Genomic DNA, 25,930 nt, shown 5'->3' on the forward strand with positions numbered 1-25,930 from the left:
AGGCTGTCACCTTTCCTGACATATCTGCTTTAGTAAAGACTTGTATTCCCCATGAAACAACAGTTCTGAAACATCTATTCTTAGATCCCTACATGTTGCACAAATCACTGCGGGCAACTCCCTAAAACTTAACCTTTAATCTACATATATTAAAATACAAAAGGTACATAAGGTCCGGAATAGACCATGATAAATATAGTCCAAAAAGCCCTCCACCTCGTCACAGATGTCTACTGGTCTGGGGCGCTCCAGTGATTTATGTTTCATCAGTTATGTATTTTGTGTACTTGGCTTCCTATTACCATACGGATACTGTTTTTCCCCTGATGAACCTTTGATTATTTGTAACGCGTTGGGACAGTATATGTTGTGTCAGAAAGTGATAGGGCTGTGTAAGGACAGGTTAGCCCAGGTACGTGGACAGAGTGCACCTACCATCTGGGTGCATCTTTGGGCTGAGCAGTTTTGCAAGGGCAGAAGTAGGGACAGATCTAGTTTATCTTGATTTTCTGCCCCTGTAATAGAAATTGCCTGTAATTTTTGCTAACCGTCCTGTATAATGACTGTATTTATCATGGTCTATTCCGGACCTTATGTACCTTTTGTATTTTAATATATGTAGATTAAAGTTGAAGTTTTAGGGAGTTGCCCGCAGTGATTTGTGTTTTGTCTTTCATAATATCCTAATTGCCTGTCTTCTGTTATTCTTGCTAGAAATGTATGCAAACGATGAAAGCTGGGTCTCTCCATACTCTGACATTGTCAGACTGTATATACCTATCGGTGACAAGGTGAATGGTAATGCGCGGTTGAGTTAATGAAGTGATGCCCTAGAATTGTTATTCATGGGGTTTTGAAGCATTCGCTAAAGCAGACATCTCAGGGGAGGTGACAGGTCCTCACATTGTTGGAGTAAGATATTAGATCTGTTACTTATACTTGTAGAGGCCTTGGGTGGGTCCTGTGAATACATACGTTGCAGAAAAGTTTGAGGTCATTGATATGGATGACATTTAAGGTGTGCCCCTTTTTAACAAATAGGCATGGATGATAGTGGGGCAGTGTCAGACTGGAGTGCCTTGGGCCCACCAGAAGTTATGATCCTCCTGCTGGAACTATAGGACCCATTAAAGGAGCTGTGCATTGGAGTAATATTGATGACCTATCTTCAAGAGTGCCCATCAATACTAAATTGGCAGTGGTCATGATTGAGGAGGTCACTGCGTTTGTGCAAGTGCTTCTTCTTCTTCTTCAAAGTTTACCTGCATGTTGTCCCCTTTATAGTGGCAGCACAGTCTAGTTACAACTTCACTCATTCAAGTAATTACACTGCACTGCTGCTACAACGGAGACGACATGCAGGTAAACTCGAGGAAGAGGAAACGGCTCTCGCACAAACTATACTCCCCGCGACCTGATATTGATTACCTATCCTAAGGGGTTGGCCAACTTTGGGGGTGGGGGGGGGGAGTCCGGGATTATTTTTACCTGCTTCATGGTGCTGCTGTCCCGTCTCATTCGCTCCCTGGACTCTGCTGTTTTGCTAGGCTCCCACACTGTAAACATCTGGTTTGACACAGCTGCAGCCAATCTCTGGCTGTAGCAGTGACCTGCTTCCCTTGTGTCACATGACCATTTGTCAGGACTCAAGGGAAGCAGGTCAGAGATAGCAGAGATAGGCTGCATCGGCATCAAACCAGATGTTTACAGCGAGGGAGCAGAGCAAAAAAGCAGAGGTCGGGGAGCAGGTCTGCCCAGGACTGTGTGTGTATGAGGGTGGAAGGGGGGACTATGGCCAGTCTGACCCTGGGGAAGGTATTCCGATGTGAGGACAAGCCTTACCATTTCCATTTATTTCATGTCTGATGACCTATGTTTGATTTACTTATAGTGAAAATAAGAATTTTTATTCTGAATCTTTTTTTTTTTTCTTTAGGCCAACGGCAGCTGAACTTCTGAAATGTAAATTCTTCCAAAAAGCAAAGGTACATGTCCCACCACATTATGTTCTCGTAATAGCTGTGCCACTGATGAAGAAGGTTTGCAGTCACTGTATATATGTATATGTGGTTAAATCATGTGACTGGAACTAACAAACTTTATTTTTTGTTAATTTTTCAGAACAGGGAATATCTCATAGAAAAACTGCTCATCGGTACACCAAATATCTCTCAGAGAGGAAAAAAGGTAATGTACCATATCCTGTAACACTACAGGAGACATGTCTACATGTATCCAACATGGCTGGAGGTTTGCCGCATGTGCTACACGCCGAGTCTCTACAAATTTTTACTTGACTTAAAAAATCTGTAAATCTGTAGGCAGTGGCATACGTTCAGTGGAGGCAGACTACAGCAACGATCTACTTCTGATGTGAAAACACTGCATTTTCATGTGGCCACCACTAGGGGGAGCTTAATGAATACAGATGATCACAGCTTCCATTTCAGTCAGTTGTAACCAGTGTTGGACTGGGGTGCCTAGGGCCCACCAGGAAATTTTTTGGGATACATTCAAATATTACACAGCAGCAAGATGCTACCAGATGATTTAATATGGGGGTAGGTCCTGGGGAGAAGAGGACACTAGCAGCTTTCCTCTATACCTAGAAGTCATCTCAGCTCTGATCGTGTCTATAATAATAAACTGGAGTTTCCTTATAATAATCTGTCAAATTTTTATATGAACATAAGCTGGTTGAGGTGCTGTACATTGAATATATGTTTGTGGTGCAGTAAGTCTACTGTGTTGTGTGCTACTTGTGCAGGGGGTGGGAGACTAGGGGCCCACCTTGCTCAGGAGCCCCCCGGGGGATTCACCTGTACCCCTGTGGGCCAGTCTGAGCCTGGTTTTAACTACCTAAATTCCTATGCGCTGAGTGACCTCTAGTAGTGGCTGGATGCAGACAACCTTGTGATAGATGGAAGCAGGAGATGTACGTATCAATGTATTTATGCCAGTTGTCTAGTGTGAATGCTTTGAGATATATGGTGATGAAAATGAGCATCTTGTTTATGAAGCACCTATTCCACTTTACTCACATAGATCTTGGATATATAGGGTGAGACCATGGGTGAATTTTTTATTACAATTTTTCATGAAAAAGTCTCCTGCTTAATAAAATAAGAGTAAATTCATCAGTAATTTGGAGCGTTGCACTTTGTATTATACATTGTCTGGGAGTGTTTGACATATGTGCACTGGGAAATTGGTGGGGCAGGGGGACCCATACTAAGTTTTGCTATGGGGCCTTATGAAATCTGTGTATGCTCCTGTCTGTGGGTCACAATATTAAAGGTGATTATTAAGATTTTTCAAGCTGATTGACCAAGTTTGCTTCTTTTGAGGTAAGCCAAGCAGTTAAAAATGGTTCCACAGACTTGAAGATGATGGTTATGGATCAGGGATGAGCAAATTGATTCTAAAACACCCACATTTCAAATGATTTTTTCGGATAAGGCTGAGGAACGGAAGCTGGACTACAATACTCCACTTGCACACTTGGTCTCCCTAATGAAAAAGAGCACCCCCTCCCTTATTTTCAGGGAAGAGAAACTTGCACAAGAGATGTCTATCAGTGGCTTACTCCCCTCTTGGATGGGAGTGCATGTGTATGGGGTGGCGTTGGGGCAGTTGAAAGGACTAACTGTTGGCTGAAGGAGCATCTGACCACCAAATATCTGAAGTCTATGGCTAGCTTATAGCTATCTTCCCCGGTGTTTATTGATTGACCTGATAAAAGAATTCACTTTGAGGGGGCTTACTGGGCATGGGCCAGAGGGTGGGTGGTGTAGATGGCACTAGTGAGAAGATAGCAGAACTGGAGATGTTCTGTAGGAGATTTTTTTTGCCCTGGGTGAAGGAACATCTCTGCATTTCCCCATTCAGCAGGTTGATTTAGTAATAATAAGGCTCCTGGGGAATGCTTGTATGTACAGGTACTTATTTTGGTGAGATTCTCATGCAATAAATGTATCTGTATATTTTCGAAGCACCAACAAATGGTTTTCACTGAACTTGTTTGTTATTTTTAATGAAGAGCAACAAGGATGATATATTCACGGCAGCATCCTGGCAGACCGATCATTATACTCAGATATTATTTTCACAAGCTCAATATCCGTTACTTCTCGGACGCTGGTTTGCAGTCCTCTGTGTGTGATGTAGGTTAACGCTTGGTATTGCCCAGAGCCATGTGTCTTCTTTCAGAGCTCATTATTGTCATTGTCACCAGAATGTTTCATCCAAGTGCAATCCGATATGCAAATCTCTTTCCTTTGTATCTATAAGAACCGGAACACCTTTCCCGCACAATGTCGTTAGATGTTCACTTCAGGAGACTAATGTGCTGCTTACAGTAAGGGGTCATATTTCTGTATTTTCTGGAAGCAAGGAATCGGCATTGAATTTATTGCTCCCTGGGCGATGGGTCTTGTGCACACAAGTCTTGGGTCTGTCACCTTACACTGACCTCCAGTTACATAAAAAGAGATTTAAAAAAAGGTCTTACAGATATTGCAGTTCTGAACTTGATATCTCACCGTGATATCACAGCACGAAAGCCATTGAAATCCATTGAAAATCCGGTAAACGTTTATTGCCATTGTTTACTGAACGCATTAAGAGACAAGATGAGGATTGCTGCATCTGTATAATAATGTGCATGTATAGGAGAGGGTCTCATATGTTTTAAATTGCATCTACTGATTCCGTTTTTTTTAAAGAAATGTTTACGGATACTTGCTAAGTGTAGCTCAGTCATGCAGTGGTTAACATAGAAAAGACATCAGCAGGATGTCCTGCATACCTCATACGTCCAGCAAAAACATTGATCATGGAACTTTGTGGTTAAATCTTTTTATCTACAGTGGTCCCTCAAGTTACAATATCAATTGGTTCCATGGCGACCATTGTATGTCGAAGCCATTGTAAGGCTACTTTCACAATTCCGCTATTGAGATCTGTCATAGGATCTCAATAGCGGAAGAAAACGTTTCAGTTTTGTCCCCATTGATTATCAATGGGGACAAAACTGAGCTAAACGAAACGGAATGCACTCCATTCTGTTTGGTTGCGCTCCCATCGCGGACAGAATACTGCTGCAAGCAGCGTTTTTCTGTCCGCAATGTGGTGCCAAGCAAGACGGATCCGTCCTGACACACAATGTAAGTCAATGGGGACGGATCTGTTTTCTCTGACACAATAAAACACTATTGATTTCCAATGGTGTTCATGATGGATCTGTCATTGCTATAGAAGACATAATACAACCGGATCCGTTCATGATGGATGCATGCGGTTGTATTATGATAACGGAAGCGTTTTTGCAGATCCACGACGGATCCGCAAAAAATGCTAATGTGAAAGTAGCCTAAGTTGAATAATTGGTTTCAAAGTCCTAAAATGTCATCCAAGATAAGAGAAAATGAAGATTTAAGAAAGATAAGCAGATTGTTTACTGTTATGCTTAGATGGTTTATGTAATCTTTATGTACTTATGAAAAAAATAAGTATAAAATGTGAATAAAAATAATAATTTACACAGATAACTAATATAGATAAAACAGGTTCTTACATCTAAAAGTCAGAATAGCTGCTAACCAGTAACTAATACGGCTATTTGACTGGTTAAGTCTGAGACATTGTATGTTGAGTAGGCTTGAGCAAAATGAGCTTCAGATCATGGATCCGAAGTCGATTTGTTCAAAAACGTTGGTGGTAATGTTGTTTCAGTACAACATTTAAAATGTATTGGCTCAGTGAAGTCAAACTTCGTATCGCCTGAAGTCGCACAAGACTTCTGTGAATTATTACAGTCTTCCTATATCTGCATCTTTCAAAACATCTGAATCCGAAGTGGACTTTGGTACTGGCAGGTACTTCGATACCAAAGCCTACTTCGGATTACTATTTTAAAATGTTTTTATATACACAGATAGGAATACAGTTGAAAAGCCAAGTTTTAAAATGGTTTTCAAGTTTTAAAATCAAAGTCCGAAGTTATTCACCGAAGTCCCCCCAGACTTCGGAGATAACAGATTTCCGTCACCAGAGCGCATACATTGGAATGCTGTACGGAGACGAATCTTCGTAAAGAATTCAATCCAAGTTTTGAACGAATGGAGATGGAATCATGGGTCCGAAGATCGATCCGCTCAACACTATTGTTATTACACAAAGAATGCAAATAGTTGCTAAAACAGACATGTCAGGAGAGGGGACAGGTCCTCCGTTATTGACTATACCATTTACCCCTGATCTAACCAACAATCCGTTACAGTTCAATAATTGACAAATACAGCTCTGTTGCATCTCTGTGTGTGTTTGTGCACTGTATTCACAATGGACATATATATATAGTTAGTCATTAGTTGGTTCCAGGAAAACAGCATTCAGTGCTTTCTTCCAACAGTACAGGCATCTACACGTAAGCAATGTCTGTGCGCTCCTATAGAGTGTCACAATGTGTACGCTCATTCATCCAGCCGAATGGAACTGATCTCAGGAGAGGAAACTTTACTCCATATGTTGATATTTTCCCCCATCATAGCACAGGCATTGACAATAATGGTCTCACAGTGTAACAAGGTCCCTGGGGTGTAGCCACACTGCTGCGGGATTAATCACTCAGGTATTTTCGTGGATGTGTTGAGTCCCAGCATTCATGAGGTTCCTAAAATATTCTCTGTAAATACTAGTTTATTAATATTCCTCGTACTCTATAATATAGGAAATATGTTTCATACAGTGAGGCTTCTGTTCTCTAAATTGTTGGAACTCTATTTCCTGGGATGTTTAAAAGGAAACTATGTTATTAATGTTTTGTAAAAATGTTTTTTTTTTTTTTAATTTTTAGCAATTATTTATGTCTTTGTTTCATGTAAAGTAAACAAAAACTAAAGATTGTAGTTCCACACATACTGACATCTAGTGGTAAATGTCTGTATTGCAGGCTTTGCCCAAAAAACAAAATCTCTCTTTACAGTCTGCAGTAAAATTGAAGGTTATACCTTATTATTTTTCATTGTTTCATACGACACCAAAGAGGGTGAGAATATCCCCTGCTGTGAAAAGTATTGCTATGCAGTGAATAGGGCATTTCAAATTAAGGGTCCGTTCACATGATCATATCCGTTTTGCGAGTCTGCAGATTGCGGAACCACAAAACACGGATACCCGCTGAGTGTGTCCCACACATTCTGCCCTATGTTATCAATGCAATTTTTGTGTCAGCAAAATGGACAATAATAAGACATGTTCTATCTTTTTTGCAAGGCTGCGGAATGGATATATGGATGCGGACAGCACGCAGTGTGCCATCCGCATCTTTTGCGGCCCCAATGAAAAGTGTGAATGGACCCTAAGTATTATTGCAATATACAGTGCAAGCAATAACGGATATTGTTAGCTTTTTATGTACATTATTTGTTCCTGCAGTTAATGGCTGAAATTCTTTTTGACCTTTTCCTATGTTCACTGGTGGTCTGACATGCTCAGTAGCTTCCCTGCGCTCTTCCTCCTCATACTGCTGGCATAGTGTCTGCATTCATTTATCACTACTTCTAAATTCAGAATAATATACAGCTATATGCAGTACAGACCAAAAGTTTGGACACACCTCATTCAAAGAGTTTTCTTTATTTTCATGACTATGAAAATTGTAGATTCACACTGAAGGCATCAAAACTATGAAATAACACATGTGGAATTATATACATAACAAAAAAGTGTGAAACAACTGAAAATATGTCATATTCTAGGTTCTTCAAAGTAGCCACCTTTTGCTTTGATTACTGCTTTGCACACTCTTGGCATTCTCTTGATGAGCTTCAACAGGTAGTGACCTGAAATGGTCTTCCAACAGTCTTGAAGGAGTTCCCAGAGATGCTTAGCACTTGTTGGCTGTTTTGCCTTCACTCTGCGGTCCAGCTCACCCCAAACCATCTCGATTGGGTTCAGGTCCGGTGACTGTGGAGGCCAGGTCATCTGGCGCAGCACCCCATCACTCTCCTTCATGGTCAAAGAGCCCTTACTTTCAAAGTTTTCCCAATTTTTCTGACTGACTGACCTTCATTTCTTAAAGTAATGATGTTCACTCGTTTTTCTTTACTTAGCTGCTTTTTTTTTTGCCATAATACAAATTCTAACAGTCTATTCAGTAGGACTATCAGCTGTGTATCCACCTGACTTCTCCACAACGCAACTGATGGTCCCAACCCCATTTATAAGGCAAGAAATCCCACTTATTAAACCTGACAGGGCACACCTGTGAAGTGAAAACCATTTCAGGTGACTACCTCTTAAAGCTCATCAAGAGAATGCCAAGAGTGTGCAAAGCAGTAATCAAAGCAAAAGGTGGCTACTATGAAGAACCATAAAATTTGACATATTTTCAGTTGTTTCACTTTTTTGTTATGTATATAATTCCACATGTGTTAATTCATAGTTTTGATGCCTTCAGTGTGAATCTACAATTTTCATAGTCATGAAAATAAAGAAAACTCTTTGAATGAGAAGGTGTGTCCAAACTTTTGGTCTGTACTGTATATATATATATAGAGAGAGAGAGAGAGAGATAAAGTATATAAATATATACACTGAACAAAAATATAAACGCAACACTTTCGGTTTTGTTCCCATTTTACATGAGCTGAACTCAAAGATCTGAAACATTTTCTACATTCACAAAAGACCCATTACTCTCAAATATTGTTCACAAATCTGTCTAAATCTGTGTTAGTGAGCACTTCTCCTTTGCCGAGATAATCCATCCCACCTCACAGGTGTGGCATATCAAGGTGCTGATTAGACAGCATGAATATTGCACAGGTGTGCCTTAGACAGTTTGGCCAGTGTAATGTGAAGAGACTTGGCCGGTCGAGCAGAGTGGTAACACTCTGACGATTTATTCATGCATTTTCAGGAGGAATAAAAGAGGAATGCAATGCAAAGCTCTAGGAAAGGATGTTCTAGAAGACTCTTCATCACATGGGGAGTTCAAGTGTTTACTAAGACATGTCTGGAGAGGTGAATGGTCCTCTTTAAGCAAATGAGCAGATTCATCTGTATCTGGTGCTAAATGTGAAGAATATCTGAAAAATATTTGTTAGAATACATCATGATAGGATCTCTTCACACCTTCTCTGACCTGTTGTCAGGGGTGTACCTAGTGTCCATGGGCCTCTATGGCAAAATTTGGAATGGGGCTACAACCTTAGGGGTCATTCTGTGCACCCTTTTTTCTCCTGCTTCCTCTGCCAGCCCCCCCCCCCCCACCCTCTTCTTCTTTGCTAGACTCTCCCAATTTTTGATTGACAGGGGCCAGGTTTCTGCATAATCATCTCTCCTAGCCCTGTCAATTAAGAAAGAGGGAGTAGCTGGAAAAGGAAGCAGGAGGAGCATGGTTGCTGTGGCTTGCCCCCCCCCCCCCCCTCCTCCTCGGTGCACTTAACTGCTTATTTGCATATGGCTTAAAAGTACTTTTACTCCATTATGGAGTAAGACTGCAACAATTTTTGTAATTTTTGTAAAAAGTTGCAGTTGATAAATCTGCCTGAAAGGGGTTGTGCAAAAATGGGGAAGGGCCATTCACCACTTGTCCACACCTGTAAAGGGAAGCTTACTTACTTAACTCCCAGCAATAGCTCCTCCGCTTCTTCTCTTGCAGGCCTGCTTTGCTCCGCTGCGCTCCCTCGCTATGAACATCCAGTTTGATGCCGCCTGCAGCCAATCACTGGCCACAACAGTGATCGACTTCCCTAACGTCATGACAAATGGTCATATGACGCAAGGGGATCCGATCTTCGCCGTGGTCAGTAATTGGCTGCAGGCATCATCAAACCGGGTGTCTTCAGTGAGTTAGTGCAATGGAGCAGTCCAGGCCTGGTGGAGAAGGGGAGGGGAGCCAGCATCGGGAAGCAGGTAAGTAAACCTCCCTTTACAGGTCCTGCCAAATGAAGGGGGCGGGAGGGGGAGGTTGCCCCACCCCCTTCCCATTCTTGTTCAACTCCTTTAAATAAACTGGACAGGCTAACCATGACCACATTCCCACTCACCTACTTTTCTAAACTGGACAGAGTGGTGTAAAAATACAAAATGTTGCAAAATGTTTTTGCCCATAAAGTCACAAATCCCCAATTTGTGACCTTTTTGAAGCCAGAATTATGGAGTGCACGGTAAAATAAATTCCCCACAAAGTGTTCCATTTAGTTGTTAATAGCGGTAGCGCCCCACACATGCAAGGAGCCTTCTGTATCTGTAGGTACTCTTGGAGGGAGCATAGGCACATAAGATGCCCATAAAGAGTAAAACGGGCAGACGAGAGAGAGCTCATGGCAATGTGGATTAGAGGACAGTTGTCAACAGGTCAGGCTCTCTTCCTTCTGCTCTACAAAATGTCCAGTTCAGCAGGATGACCGGGGCGGCTGACGTACAGTATGAGTACCCTGGGGAAGGAAGGGGATTGCCCCTTTGTAGCGCCTCCCGGTTTAATGGGGCATTATGTACTATAGATGCCCGGATTCGTAACAAACCTCCCTTGTGTCAGCTGCACGTTAAACATAATTCTTAGCTAATCTCTAATAAGTGACAGTCCTCAGTGATAGCGCGTGACTTTCTAAAGACCTTTTGGTTATATTATATGCTTCAAGTAATAATCACCGAGCTGTCTTGCGCCCCGGGCAAAATAACAAGATTAACTGGAAAAACTGGTTGTGAGTCGAGTGAAATAGCTTCTGTATGAGGACAGGTTCTATTTTTTCATTTGGACTGTTTATTGATTAAATGGAAAGTCTGCTAATTAGTGATAATAACCTATTTACTTGACAGCCATTTAACCCCTTCCTGCACCGTGCCATACATTTTCTTGCACAGACTGGAAGAACCGACAGCTGACCTGCGATAACTGCGCCGTTATTACTGTCATTTTTACACCGTCAGCCAATACAGAGGCAATCCAATGGATTAGGATAAGAGCTGTTTCTTTATGTTTTTTGGTGTGCTGAATCCGAAAATGACCTCCATTTTGTGATAGGACATCACATTTCCGACAATTTAGGTAACTATGTTCAATAAGGCAATACCTCAAAATAAATGGGAATAGACTTATAAAATTAAAGTTTTATAAAAAAAAAAATCATGAAAATCCTTTTTTGAACTGAAATGAGCTCACCTACACACTAAACTCGATTCTTCTTCCCTGTGAGGCTCCTCTTGGTGCATTTACGCGTGTGAGTAGCATCTGGAATGTCTCTCTGAAGCATCCAACAGTAGTCTGCCATCATTGTAATGCTTCATTTTCTCTGGTATCTCCTTTCCATCTCTTTAATGTCTCGGTGGAATCGTTCGCCTTGTTCCTCACTCAGAGCTCCCAAATTTTCAGGAAAGTAGTCAAGGTGGGACTGGAGGAAAATGCACTTTCAAACTCACCAGGCAACCTAAAGCTTGAAATGCTTTCAGCATTTGTCCGACGATCTTTTTGTAGTGAGGATCTTTGTTATTGCCTAAAAATTTCTGTACGACTTCTTTAAATGCAATCCACCCTTTTTCTTGAGGATCCGTCATGGTATTGACAAACTCTTGATCAACTATAAGCCTTCTAATGTCTGGTCCGACGAACACACCTTCCTTCAATTTTGTCTCAGACAGGCTTGAAACCTGTTGACCAAGTATTTGAAGAATTCTCCGTCTCTTGGAAGTGAGAGGGGGTAGAAGAACTTCATGTGAATGTACCAAAGTTTCTCGGAGGACATTTTTTTCACCGACTGTTAGCACCCTCGGCTGCCAACTCTTCTTGGTCCAGTGATTTTGTCGGTCTCGACTGTCCCATAGACACAGAAAACAAGGGTATTTGGTATACCTAGCTTGTTGCCCGAACAGCATGCACTAGACCTTAAAGTCCCCACACACTTGCCAACCATGGTCTTCATATTTAAGTTTACGAAGAGCCAATTCCAAGTTCTCGTAGGTTTCCTTCAAGTGTACGGAATGACCTACAGGTATGGAAGCGTAAAAACCACCGTTGTGGAGTAAAACTTAGCTTTGAGACTTCTTTTTGTAGAATTTATAAAAAGACACCATTGCTCTGAATCATATTGGATTTGAAATTGACCCATCAGACCTTCGACATCGATGCAATAAACCAACTTCCTGGGCGAAGTAAGGAACAAACTCCTTTTCATGATGTCTGAACCATGAAGATGACACTCCTGGCAACAATAAATTTGTGCACAAGTGTGGACTGCAGGACAGAGCAGCTCTGTGTCTGTACAGGAAACGTCACAGTGCTGGCCACGCCCCCTGCACTGACCAAAGCTGCTGCTATCTGCCCTGTGTCTCCCTCCCACTGGATTCTTCAGGAAAGATTAACCCCTTCTACCATTAGAAGCACAGACTCAGGGCTGATTCTTACACATTCAGCATGCTGCCGAGTATCCCAGTAGTCCGACATGTCACTCCGAGCAGCACTTGTATTCACCCCCTTTGCAGGGGGAGGGGGGAGGGGCAGGGATTGTTTACCTGCAAATAACAACAAAGGGCCAAGAAGAGAACTAGGGAAATGAGGAAATAGAATTGTTTTCCTTAAAACTTGCTTAGCTTATGTGTGCGGTTGCAGTGAGAACTGCCGCCTGATGCAGACGTTTAAGAAGCGGTCAGTGCCAGTGCGATCGCTCCTATGACGTCACTAATATACCACGGTAATTAAGAAATGGTGATATCGCCATATCGCTGTTTCTTAATACCGCGGTATATCGTTAACACCGGTATATTGCCCAACCCTAGTTTTGTTGCGTTCCCATGCCGGACAGAAAAACACTGCAAGATTCATGGGATGCAGTCAAAATGGATCCGGCATGAAACACAATGTAAGTCAATGGTACCGGATCCGTTTTCTTGGACACTAAAGAAATGGCTATTTTAGAGATAATGCAACCGGATCGGTTGATAACGGATGCAGCCGGTTGTATTATCATAACGGAAGCGTTTTTTTCTGATCCATGACGGATCCAGCAAAAACCCAGATGTGAAAAAGAAGCCTTTACATTTTGTCACCATATTCCAAAACTGCTTCTAAAAAGTTCTTAAAAATTTGGCATTAATCAGCTACTAATAACCAGTAACATTGTTCTCACCCCTTGGGTATTGACTGCAGAAATAGTGTGTAGAACTTCTCAGTGTGTAGTTTTAGATTTCTACCAGCTAGAGGGCACTGCAGGATTTATTTTGCGTTCATTGTACCAGAAATTTTCTCAATAAAAGGTTACATAGTGCATGTAGAATGTTTATAAGAAAAAATAAAATAAAAAATATAATAATAATAAAATACATTGTAAGAAAAGGTGCAGAGCTCAGGTCAGTATATTTTCTATCATGCCTTATGGACATGGTTTCATGGTACAGGGTCATCACATATCCCATGAATGTAATTAGGCCACACACAATGGTTGCAATATATGAACCTGACCAAAATTTTTCTATTTTGTTTTTTAAAGAATAAAAAAGTTGCAATATTTGTCCGTTGACAACTATTCATTTTTGTTATTTTGAGCAATAATTCCCACCATTAACACAGGGAAGATAAAAAATGACAGTTCTTAGTAGCTGATACGTTTTACTTGTTTAATTAAAAAGGTGATAACATTACCAAATATAGGTAAATGTTAAAATCACTTTAGATACATTGTATTTAATCTCATAACACAACATGTTATATATGTACAGCATTTGTGTGCAGGGGAAGTATGGAGCGGGCTCATGAGCAGCGCTCACCTGGCCACAATCACTGACATTCGAAACTACTCCGATTCTGGTCATTTAACCCCTCAGATACTGCAGCATCCTGTCCTGCACAAGGGAATATTCCCTTGTCCAATCCCAAAGCTTGTTGGAATGTTGAATCTTGACGCATAGGGAGCCACCTCCAATAGGTGGCGCTGGCGACATGGTTCTTTTTCTAGGGAGATACCTGTTTGCATCTGGACTATGACTTTCTGGATTTTTAGATGCGATATAAAAACTATTTTAATCTATATACAGTATGTATATACAGTTCTCAGCAAATGATTACTAAGAATCATCAGCAAGGGCAGAGAAATATTATATGCACAGGATTGGGTGCAAACCCATTAGAGTCTATGGGGCTGCAGAAAATCTGTGTGCTGTCTGCATATGTGCTGTCGTATGTCCGTCCAACAATAGAAATCCATTTTGCAGACAAGAATAGGCATTTTGACATTAGGACGGGATGTGCAGGACTGGAAAGTGTGGGATACACACAGATTGCTTACATATTTTGGGAATCCGTGGTTTGCGGACCTGCAAAATGCTTACGGTCATGTGCATGAGGCCTTAGAGTGCTATTACATGTGCATTAGTGGTCACATGTAACACTTTTAGTTTACCGCCAATTCCTGCCCGGCACCCTTACTGTCACTATCACTCATGTAGTAGCACCCTAACATGGATGCCATCCAAACGAATGGCTGTCAATTTAACAAATACATGGGATCCCTAACAGCTAGTGATATACTTTGTTAGTGCATTCAAACGACCGTATGTATCTTGCAGTTCACAAAACTTGGATCCGCAAAAAAAGGACGATTTCCGTGTGACATCCGTGTTGCATTGTTTTTTTTTGTTTAGTTTTTTAGCAGACCCATTGTAACAATACCTATTCTTGTCTACAAAACAGACAAGAATTGGACATATTCTATCTTTTTTGTGGGACTGCAGAACGGACATACGGTATTCTTTCTGTTATTTTATTTTTTTTGCAGACCCATCGAAATAAATAGGTCTGTGTGTGATCCGCAAAAAAACAAGTATCGGATGCTGACCAAAAATCCGGTTGTGTGAATGGGTCCTTATAGAGGAGGGTACCAAGGGCATTTGTTAAGAGTTTGACTTATTGAGACAACCCCTTTTATTCATTGTGATATAATTGGTTACTTCTAATATATATATATATGCTTCTGCTGTTCTCACACGCTCCTTAAAGGCTATGGCCTCTTTTGACATTATATTTTCAAACCACCCATTGATATTCCGTTTGCAACCTGCTTGTGATTTTAAACTTTTGTCCTGTGAATGTGTCCCTCCAAGTAACACATGCTGGATTTGTGTGTCCAAGATCCTGTCTTCGCCATGCAAACTACCTAGTGTGTGCTTTCCTCCATATGTACAATCTGTAAATTTCCCTCCTTGAATGCTTTCCCACCTCTCCAAATGCTGATCTGCATGTACAATATCACCCCTCTCCCTGCTGCTATCTCTAACACTGAGAGAAAGGAGGGCAGAAACAGGAACTGAGATGTGACAGATTTACTGTAAAGCTGGGTTTACATGGGGCGATGCAGCGGCTGATTGTCGGGAAGGAAGCGTTCAGTCAGCTGCTTGTTCACCGCACATTTACATATAGTGATCTCCTTCACTGTATGAAGACGGGGATCGCTGTAGCGATCCCTTGTCCTCATACAGATTCATGGCTTTTGAGCAGCAGATTGCTGCTTGAACCACATGTTCTGCTGCTCAGAAGCCTTGATCGGTGGTGCCTGCATTAGCGAGAGGATCACCCGATGAACAAGCGTTTTGCTCGTTCATCGGGTAATCGGCGGCACATTTAGCCAGCCAGATGAATGGTCATTCCCGATAGTTTGGGCGATTTTTGGTGCGTCTAAATGCACCGTAAGTCAGATTCAGCAGCAGCAGGTAGGTGAAGGACTTACACACACTCTGCAGAAGCAAAATCGTAAGATTTTTATTTCTTTGAAAGGCATTTGGGAAGCAAATGGACAATGGAAAAAAAATGGGGCTTCAAACTCCCTTCTAAAAATCACTGGTGGTCTGAGATTACAGATGTCACCAATGTCATGTCAGATCTATCATGTATCAGAAGATCAGTTTGACCAGGTTTCCAATCCCTCAAGTCACCCCTGTGGTTGGCTGCAGTGAACAGTGCAGGGCACTGGGGGCGACTAACACCAGCTGGCTTCCATTCCTTGAGAGAAGCATCCATGCCACATGACCATAGTCACTAGTTTCTTCATGTTTCACTGTAATGATTTAATAGCTTCTATTCTGTCTGTACAATAACAGGATTTATTTCATCAGGATTAATCATCTTTAATTATTTCATAAGGGACAGATGTGTTTCCTACGAAAGGATTACTGTTGGTATTAAACACATTGGATCATTTTCACAGATTATTAAATAAAACTGGAAATTATAGAAAATGAAATGACAGCTGAGAGCGCAGCTCGTTCTGTGCGAGTGTCGGCTTACCGTTAGGCCTCTCTCACACGGGCGTCCCGGATTTGCTCCGGATGCGTCGCGTGTGCATTCTAGGAAACCCGCGCCAGAGCGCACGCAATTTCAGTCAGTTTTGACTGCGATTGCGTTGCGTGGTTCAGTTTTTTCCATGCGAGTGCAATACGTTTTGCACGCGCGTGATAAAAAACTGAATGTGGTACCCAGACAGGAACCCGGACTTCTTCACTGAAGTTCAGGTTTGGTTAGGTGTTCTGTATATTTTATTATTTTCCCTTATAACATAGTTATAAAGGAAAATAATAGCATTCTTAATACAGAATGCTTACTAAAATGTTGCTTGAGGGGTTAAAAAATAAATAAACTCACCTCATCCTCTTGTTCACGAAGCCGGAATCGTCTTCTTTCTTCATCTTTCAGGACCTGCAAAAGGACCTTTGATGACGTAATCGCGCTCACCACCTGGTGAGCGCGGTGACGTCAGTGCAGGTCCTGCATGGGCATGGGCTTTACACGAGCCCTTAGTCTGTTATGTTTTTCTTTGTGAAACTAATGAAGAGCTAATAACCATGAAATGTACAGACTTACTAACTGACCGATCCAATAATACATGTACAACACCCAGAAGAAACTTGTGTTATGATCGCCTGGACCCCAACAATCAGCAGAAGAAAAGGGCCACTGCACAGCGCCGTACATATGGTTGTGGCTGCGCCTGGTACTGCAGCTCGACCCTATTCACTTGTGTGTGGATAAACAATGAAGATGCGGAGACGCTCTAACGAGAGCCATGGTCCCTGTTATCCTTCACCATATTTCTAATGTTGATAGTGATCCTTACCTTTTGGGGGAATGCTCCGGGCAAAGTGTAATTGTAATGGCGAAGCAAGTTTCATGCTAGAAGTCTGAAAATAGCTGAGTGACCGCTCTCAACTATTTTCGGAAGTTTCATAGCTAGCGGCAAATGGAGAGCAATCCGGGCAAGTGCAGCCCCCTTCCCATTCACCACTGTGGGACTGCTGCAAATATCTGAGTCAAGCTCTTTTGGGTACTCTCATAACCTCCTTTACTTTGGGAGCCCCGTTCTGGAGATAGGAGCAGCAGGTCCCAGACGTCAGACCCCCACCTACATGACAGTAATGGCATATCCTAGCGATATGCCTTCAATATCCAAGATGGGTAAACCTCTTTTAGGGTACATTCACACGACCGTGCCGTGTTTTGCAGATCCGCAAATAGCACATCCGCAAAACATGGATACCGGCCATGGATGAGGCGCACAGGGCGGCGCTATATAGAAAATGCCTATTCTTGTCACCGATTGTGGACAAGAATAGCACATGCTCTATTTTTTTGCGGGGCCGGGGAATGGAACTACGAATGCGGACAGCACCCTGCATTTTGTCTGCATCTTTTACAGCCCCATTAAAATGAATGCGTTCGCACCCGTTCTGCAAAATTGCGGAACGGATGTGGAAACATTCATATAGTCATGTGAATGTAGCCCTAAATGGGCCAATTCAGGGAATCCCCACATCTCCAACATAGTAAGACATTTTCTTTTGTATCAGAGTGATCAAACGCATGCGTTCCAGTCTTAGGCTGGGTTCACACGGGCGAGATTTCCGCACGGGTGCAATGCGGGAGGTGCATTGCACCCGCACTGAATCTGGACCCATTCATTTCTATGGGGCTGTGCACATGAGCTGTGATTTTCAGGCATCACTTATGCGTTGCGTGAAAATCGCAGCATGCTCTATATTGTGCGTTTATCACGCAACGCAGGCCCCATAGAAGTGAATGGGGCTGAGTGAACATCGCAAGCATCCGCAATCAAGTGCGAATGCGGTGCGATGGACCATGTGATTGGACCATGTGATCTGACGTCACCACAGGTCCTTTAGCCGGCAGCTCATGATTAAAGAAGTAAGAAGACATTGGCAACTACACGATCAAGAGGAGAAGGTGAGTTAATTAGTAGTATGTATGGTCGCTGTGGCGTCCCACGTGGAGGACGCTAGACCGGGAGTCGATTGAATCTACTCCCGGTCTAGCGTCCTCCACGTGGGCTGCCACCACGGCCATACATACATACATACATACTACTCCACTTTTAAGCCATGATTTGATAAAGGTCTAACGGACCGAAACGTCTCCCTCAGCAATCGCAATATAAAGTGATTCATCTATATCACATAAGGAGATTTGTTAATAATTTTGAGTTTAGAATTTTTTGATTTTTTATTCTTATTTAGATATATACCTTATATAGATATATACCTATATAGATATATTCCTATTTTTATATGTGCCCGCATAGCTGAGAAAAATGATATTTTAATGTATGCAAATGAACCTCTTGGAGCAACGAAAGTGTCAATCAAAGTGCAGAGGGCGCGGCAGTTGCAGAGAGAGCAGAACTTCTAGGTGTAATGGTAACGCCCCTGTTGCTCCTAGAGGCTCATTTGCATATATTAAAACATAATTTTTCTCAGCAATGTGCACATATGAACACGGGACCAACACAGATGTCTTCAGCTGCCAGGTGCACATGCAACAGGTCAGCCAGTGTCATAGGTAGAAAACTGCTGACAGATGCTTTTTAAGACTGCTTGTGTGAAGTAGAAAAGCGCTTAGCACAAAGCCGGTCATTGTATCCGGGGGGATAATTTTTTTATGCTTTTCTAAATATTAGCACAAAGCCAGTCATTGCTTTTCTAATAAAGATGATACTACCGTTACTTCAACCCACTGGATCAAGTTCCTTGTTTGAAGCTTCTATTAATCCCTTGGAGCACCTTGATGCATACATATGTCATGTAGTGCCTGTACACCTCCACGCTGTACATGATGAAGTTGTGCTTTTGCATCAACCGTGGGTGCTTGCCAGTAATGGACAGCATGGCTTCTGGTGTAACAGCCCAAATCACAGAAACCTGATGGCTTGGCCTAATTGATTTCCTGTCAGTGTATCACTCCAGTGCATTCTAGAAACAATCTAGCGATCACTGCTTTAAGTCCCTTAGGGGGTCAAAAAAAAGATGATCTCAAGTTCCATTTAAAAAAGTCACTACACCCAAAAAAATGAAAAAGAAAATAATTTATCATCCTTGTTTCTAATAACATTTATTTTAGTTTTTAAAAATGGTACTCTAGAGAAAAATACATATTTATTGCCTTCACTGTTGCAGTGACCTGTGGAATAGAGTTACTCGATGGTAAAAAAGGACAAAATTAAAAAAAGGCCAATACATGTTTTTATGCAGTTTTCTGTCCGCTGTGAAATCTTGTATTTCTGTCCACCTGCCGCCTTTTAGGTTGATTCCCCTTTTTCAGTCTCTTCTCCAGTTGTAAACACATCCTGTGGTATCGAAATGAACTTGTCATATCCAGGAACTGTAGACAGCTTTCAGTATCATCAATACAATCCCTCCTTCACATTGAGAGCAAAGGGCTGCTGCGTGCCAGGCTTATGTTTTATTGAAATGTGCCTATTTCCACACACGCTGCCTTCTTCTTCCTCTTGAGCATTTCATTCCCGTTTCTGGCTCAGTACTGAAATAGTCTGGATCATTAAATTTAATCAAAAATGCAAACACTAGGCATGGACGCATAGTAAGAGACATGGGAAGGTGACCTAGTGAGCACTGGAAGTCGGCGTACTGTACCGGTCCCTCAATGCAAAAAAAAGGCTGAAAACATTGCAACCCCTATAGTTACATGCCCTGAACTTTTTTCCTGTGCCCCATCTCTATGCTCCAGTAACAGCCACACGTAATTAAGTCCTCAGCCTCCTCCTCCAGTATCCCACTATACTTTCCGAGCAGAACCACAACCCTGCTTGGGAGTAAGCCCTCATATACTCTGCTGCAAGTGACAACCATGGCTTCTTTTAAAGAGAATTGGTCACTAATTTTATGATGTCTTAAAGGGGTTATCCCAAGTCAAACCATGCCCGCCAATGCCCAGGCCCCTGCTATAGATCATACTTACCCCACTCCCCAACACACGAGTCGCTCCTGATCCCCGCCCGGCCGCTGATGCATCTCCCTGTCGCGCGGATCAAAACATCTGGCGATGGGGCGAGCAGCCAATAGCAGGCCACGATGGGGACGAGCCTCCCTAGCGTCACCCACATGTTTTAGAATTTGGATAACCCCTTTAACTAAGGGCAACATAAACTAATGACAAGTCGCACTAGGACAAAATGCTAGGTCACTTTCTTTAATTGAACCAGCCTTTTTTGCCAAAATCTTGTATTGGACACCTCTAGCGCATGCAGATGAGTCCTCATATTCATGAGCTCCTGGCTCTCCCCGGCCACCTACTGCTGATTCATATGCAAAGAAACTGTCAATCAGAGGCAGGTGGGCAGGGAGAGCTCATGAATATGGGGACTCATTGGCATGCGCTGGAGATGGGATTTAGAAGTTAAGGCAGCAGAAAATTGGTCACAGATTCCCTTTAATAAACCAAAGATTTTCAAAGCCTCAGCTCCTTGTCAGTAGCATTCTGGTCTAGGACACTATGTGGATAACTACATGAGGCTCATCCATTTTTGGCAGAAGGAAATACAGGACTGTTGGCGGCTATGAACTAGACAGTAACTACAAACCGGATTCCAAAAAAGTTGGGACACTATACAAATCGTGAATAAATACTGAATGCAATGATGTGGAGGTGCCAACTTCTAATATTTAATTCAGAATAGAACATAAATCATGGAACAAAAGTTTAAACTGAGAAAATGTACAATTTTAAGGGAAAAATATGTTGAATAAGAATTTCATGGTGTCAACAAATCCCCAAAAAGTTGGGACAAGGCCATTTTCACCACTGTGTGGCATCTCCCCTTCTTCTTACAACACTCAACAGACGTCTGGGGACAGAGGAGACCAGTTTCTCAAGTTTAGAAATAGGAATGCTCTCCCATTCTTGTCTAATACAGGCCTCTAACTGTTCAATCGTCTTGGGCCTTCTTTGTTGCACCTTCCTCTTTATGATGCGCCAAATGTTCTCTATAGGTGAAAGATCTGGACTGCAGACTGGCCATTTCAGTACTTGGATCCTTCTCCTACGCAGCCATGATGTTGTGATTGAGGCAGAATGTGGTCTGGCATTATCTTGTTGAAAAATGCAGGGTCTTCCCTGAAAGAGATGACGTCTGGATGGGAGCATATGTTGTTCTAGAACCTCAATATATTTTTCTGCATTGATGGTGCCTTTCCAGACATGCAAGCTGCCCATGCCACACGCACTCATGCAACCCCATACCACCAGAGATGCAGGCTTCTGAACTGAGCGTTGATAACAACTTGGGTTGTCCTTGTCCTCTTTGGTCCGGAGGACATGGCGTCCCAGATTTCCAAAAAGAACTTCGAATCGTGACACGTCTGACCACAGAACAGTGTTCCATTTTGCCACACTCCATTTTAAATGATCCCTGGCCCAATTAAAACGCCTGAGCTTGTGGATCTTGCTTAGAAATGGCTTCTTCTTTGCACTGTAGAGTTTCAGCTGGCAACGGCGGATGGCACGGTGGATTGTGTTCACTGACAATGGTTTCTGGAAGTATTCCTGAGCCCATTCTGTGATTTCCTTTACAGTAGCATTCCTGTTTGTGGTGCAGTGTCGTTTAAGGGCCCGGAGATCACGGGCATCCAGTATGGTTTTACGGCCTTGACCCTTACGCACAGAGATTGTTCCAGATTCTCTGAATCTTCGGATGATGTTATGCATAGTTGATGATGATAGATGCAAAGTCTTTGCAATTTTTCGCTGGGTAACACCTTTCTGATATTGCTCCACTATCTTTCTGCGCAACATTGTGGGAATTGGTGGTCCTCTACCCATCTTGGCTTCTGAGAGACACTGCCACTCTGAGAAGCTCTTTTTATACCCAATCATGTTGCCAATTGACCTAATTAGTGTTAATTGGTCTTCCAGCTCTTCGTTATGCTCAAATTTACTTTTTCCAGCCTCTTATTGCTAGTTGTCCCAACTTTTTGGGGATTTGTTGACACCATGAAAATTTGAATCAACGTATTTTTTCTTTAAAATGATACATTTACTCGGATTAAACGTTTGATCTGTCATCTACGTTCTATTACAAATAAAATATTGACATTTGCCATCTCCACATCATTGCATTCAGTTTTTATTCACAATTTGTTTTGTGTCCCAACTTTTTTGGAATCCGGTTTGTAGATAAATCTAGACTGACCCCCATTTCCTAGCTCTAATGTTTGTATATATAATGGTGTGCAGCCATTTTGTTTTTTGTAATTATGCCAAAGGGCATTGCCACTAAATTGCCATACACAGCTGGTCTCCTTATAGAGAACCAGTACCTCCCCTGAGCTGCATCCAAGACATCTCACTAAGGCCTCTTGCACACAAACGTTTTTTTTTGCGTTTACGTTAAATTTTTTGCGTTCCGTATACGGAACCATTCATTTCAATGGATCCGCAAAAAAAACTGAAGGTACTCCATATGCCTTCCATTTCCATATTTCCGTTTTTCCGTTTCTTTCAAAGATAGAACATGTCTTATTATTGTCTGCATAACGGACCAGGATAGTACTGTTCTATCAGGGGCCAGCTGTTCCGTAAAAGCGGAATGCACACGGAAGTCATCCGTATTTTTTGCGGATCCGTTTTTCTGCGGAGCGCAAAATAGTGAAAAAGCCATACAGTCGTGTGCAAGTGGCCTAAACCAGCCAAAAATACTATCCGATGAGGGCAAGAAAGTTAAACATAGAGAGATTGGTGGCATTAGCGAGCTAGTTCTTACATTCATAGTACTACCATACTGGTATGTGTTACAATGGAAAGAACGTATGTAAATGAGAATAGAAGGATGAGAGTTATATTCCTATGGATCAGTAACCCAACCAGTAGCCCTTTTGAGATATCATCAATGAGATTCCATGAGTTCAGACAACAATTGATTATCAAAAACCTGTGAAGGTCTGTTACCCTGTAGAACACCCTCGGTTTTGCTTCGGGATATTTCCTTGACATTGAATCTCACGCACCACATTCATGATAGACTGCTATTGATTGCATTGATAAGTTTCATTGACTCTCCATGTACGAAACGTAGATCAAAAAAGATCTCTGATCTCTCCTCATCAGGGATATTTGAGCCCCTCTAGGTGTTCTCTTACAATATGTCAACTGCATGCACGTTTTTTGTAGTCTATCTGCAGGCGGTAATGGCCACCACAGTCTTGCAAAACAAAATGTAAACTGAAAGCCTTTCTGTCTGGAGTATCAGGAACACAGTTAAGAGTAATTCAGTTTCCTCCACTCCAGGGGATAATCATGTTCGAGAAACAACTTTTTCTCCCCTCGTATCTATCTCACTCTGTGCCGAGCCTCCCCTGCGGACATCTCATTTGTAGTAAGTGTTTAGATGTGAAAACAAACAGCTTCCCCTTTCCCTTTCTATCATCCGTGTTACTGGGAATGAAGGAAATACAAAGGAGTTTGGCTGGAGCTACGGGACAGTGAGCGGACTATTTAGGAAGGTTCTGTGGTTTGGAAATTCAAGTGTATGTCAGATAGGCAACCAATTTTTTTATGACTTAAAGGGAACCTGTCACTGGGATTTTGGGTATAGAGCTGAGGACATGGGTTGCTAGATGGCCGCTGGCACATCGGCAATACCCAGTCCCCATAGCTCTGTGTGCTTTTACTGTGTAAAAAAAACTATTTAATACATATGCAAATTAACCTGAGATGAGTCCTGTCCCTGACTCATCTCACATACAGGACTCATCTCAGAGTAATTTGCATATGTATCCAATCGGTTTTTTTTACACAATAAAAGCACACAGAGCTATGGGGACTGGGTATTGCGGATGTGCTAGCGGCCATCTAGCAACCCATGTCCTCAGCTCTATACACAAAATCCCAGTGACAGGTTCCCTTTAATGGGTTGTGCAGGCAATATATATTGATGAGCCATCCTCAGAGGAGGTCTGTCCCCTGGCACCCCCTGCCGAACAGCTGTTTGAAGAGGAGGCAACGCTCCATGTGAGTGGTGCTTCCTCTTCATTACACTATGCATCGTCGTGTAATTACAAGTACTCACTCCATTCAAGTGTAATTACACTGTGCCGCTGAGACTTCAGAGACGATGGGCAGTGTAATAAAGAGGAAGCAGCGCTGGCATGGCGGGGGTACCGGGTGTCAGACCCCCATGATCAGATATTGCTGACCAATGCTGAGCATAAGTCATCAATATAAAAACCCTGCACAATCCCTTTAATGCATATAAAAGATGAAACATTCTTTTGTAATCTGATTTGAAATATGTGTCTCCATGGTAACAGACTACAATGAACTCCAGTGTGGTCTGATCCTGCAGCCATACTCTTTTGCATCTGTGCTTGATTTGTATTCTGTCACTTGACCATTTTCACTGCAGCAAATTCCACAGGACAAATATAGTTTCAAGGGGTTGTCCAGGATTTTTATAGCGATTTTCTGTCCCCAGAATAGCCATCAGTATCTGATTGGCTGGGGTTGACCACCCCCCACTCCTGCTTATTAGCTGTTTTGGCCCCGGAAGTAGGCCCTGGACTTACATACCTCAGTCTACTATTTAGTGGATGGAGCCGTTACCCTGCTCCCGTTCACTTGCAATGGATGGAGCTGTATAATTCTGCTGCTGGAGCTACTACAGAACATATGATTGGCTATTGATATAAAATTAACCCTTTAAGGGTCTTGTTGCAAATTTGAGGCTGACACTTGCATTTCTGCTATGGGTGTACAGTTTGATGTGTAGTGGATTTGCATGAGGATTAGCCCCTTTTAATAAGGCTCTTCCGATTTACTGGCTTTTCATTGTGGAATCTGCAAGAATGAGTAGCATCCATTTGCACTACCCCAAGACAAGGTGCTTGCAAACTGTTCATGTTACGTAATGTTGTGTAATGCTATCTAATGTCACTTTGAATGTACACAGCATATCTTTGTATGGATCGGTCAGGGTTAACGATCCTGACCCAGCTGTTGCAGGAAGTTAGGTGGGGATCCTGGATCCACCCCTAGTCTAGTCTAGTCTAGTTAGTCTAGAGCAGGGATGGCCAACCTGAGGCTCTCCAGCTGTTGCAAAACTACAACTCCCATCATGCCCGGACAGTCTACAGCTATCAGCCTACAGCAGGGCATCGTGGGAGTTGTAGTTTTACAACAGCTGGAGAGCCGCAGGTTGGCCATGCCTGTTCTAGAGTTATAGGAGGAAGTGAGAGCTGTGCCATGTGCCCCACTCCTCATAGGACTAGACTAAAGTTCCAGATATTCACCTTTTCTGAGGATTTTCTACTGAGAGAGAGAACTCGCCATTTCTACAGTACTCAAGAATGATAAAGGAAAGAGTCAAGATGGTCCAGATCTGCATGGCCGAGCAGTGGAGTCAGTCAGTAAGGTATTTGTTGATCAAAGCTACTGACTTTACTACCATGAGAGGGACTATGCTGATACACCCTTCACACATGGGCACGACCTGGCCAGTCGAATCTTAACCCTTTATCCCTCAGCTGGAAAGTACAACCATCATTGCAAGAGTAATATTGGTAGACATAGATTCTGCAGAGAGAGAGAGAGAGAAACATTTGGAATATAGAGAGGGAAGGGTACTACATTCCCCATCGT

The 25,930-nt window shown here is 42.4% G+C and overlaps 1 protein-coding gene across 2 annotated transcripts in view; it reads left to right on the forward strand.

Moving 5' to 3' along the window:
* The window catches only part of STK39 (serine/threonine kinase 39), a 347,782-nt gene that overhangs the window by 106,614 nt on the left and 215,238 nt on the right, over positions 1-25,930 (forward strand). For both annotated transcript variants that reach the window (XM_044303626.1, XM_044303627.1), the window contains exons 9-10: positions 1,937-1,985; positions 2,122-2,187. In XM_044303626.1, the coding sequence (XP_044159561.1) occupies positions 1,937-1,985; positions 2,122-2,187 (115 nt within the window). The remainder of the gene's footprint in view (positions 1-1,936; positions 1,986-2,121; positions 2,188-25,930) is intronic.

This window comes from Bufo gargarizans, chromosome 8 (genome assembly GCF_014858855.1).
Source record: "Bufo gargarizans isolate SCDJY-AF-19 chromosome 8, ASM1485885v1, whole genome shotgun sequence".
NCBI classification, from domain to species: domain Eukaryota; kingdom Metazoa; phylum Chordata; class Amphibia; order Anura; family Bufonidae; genus Bufo; species Bufo gargarizans.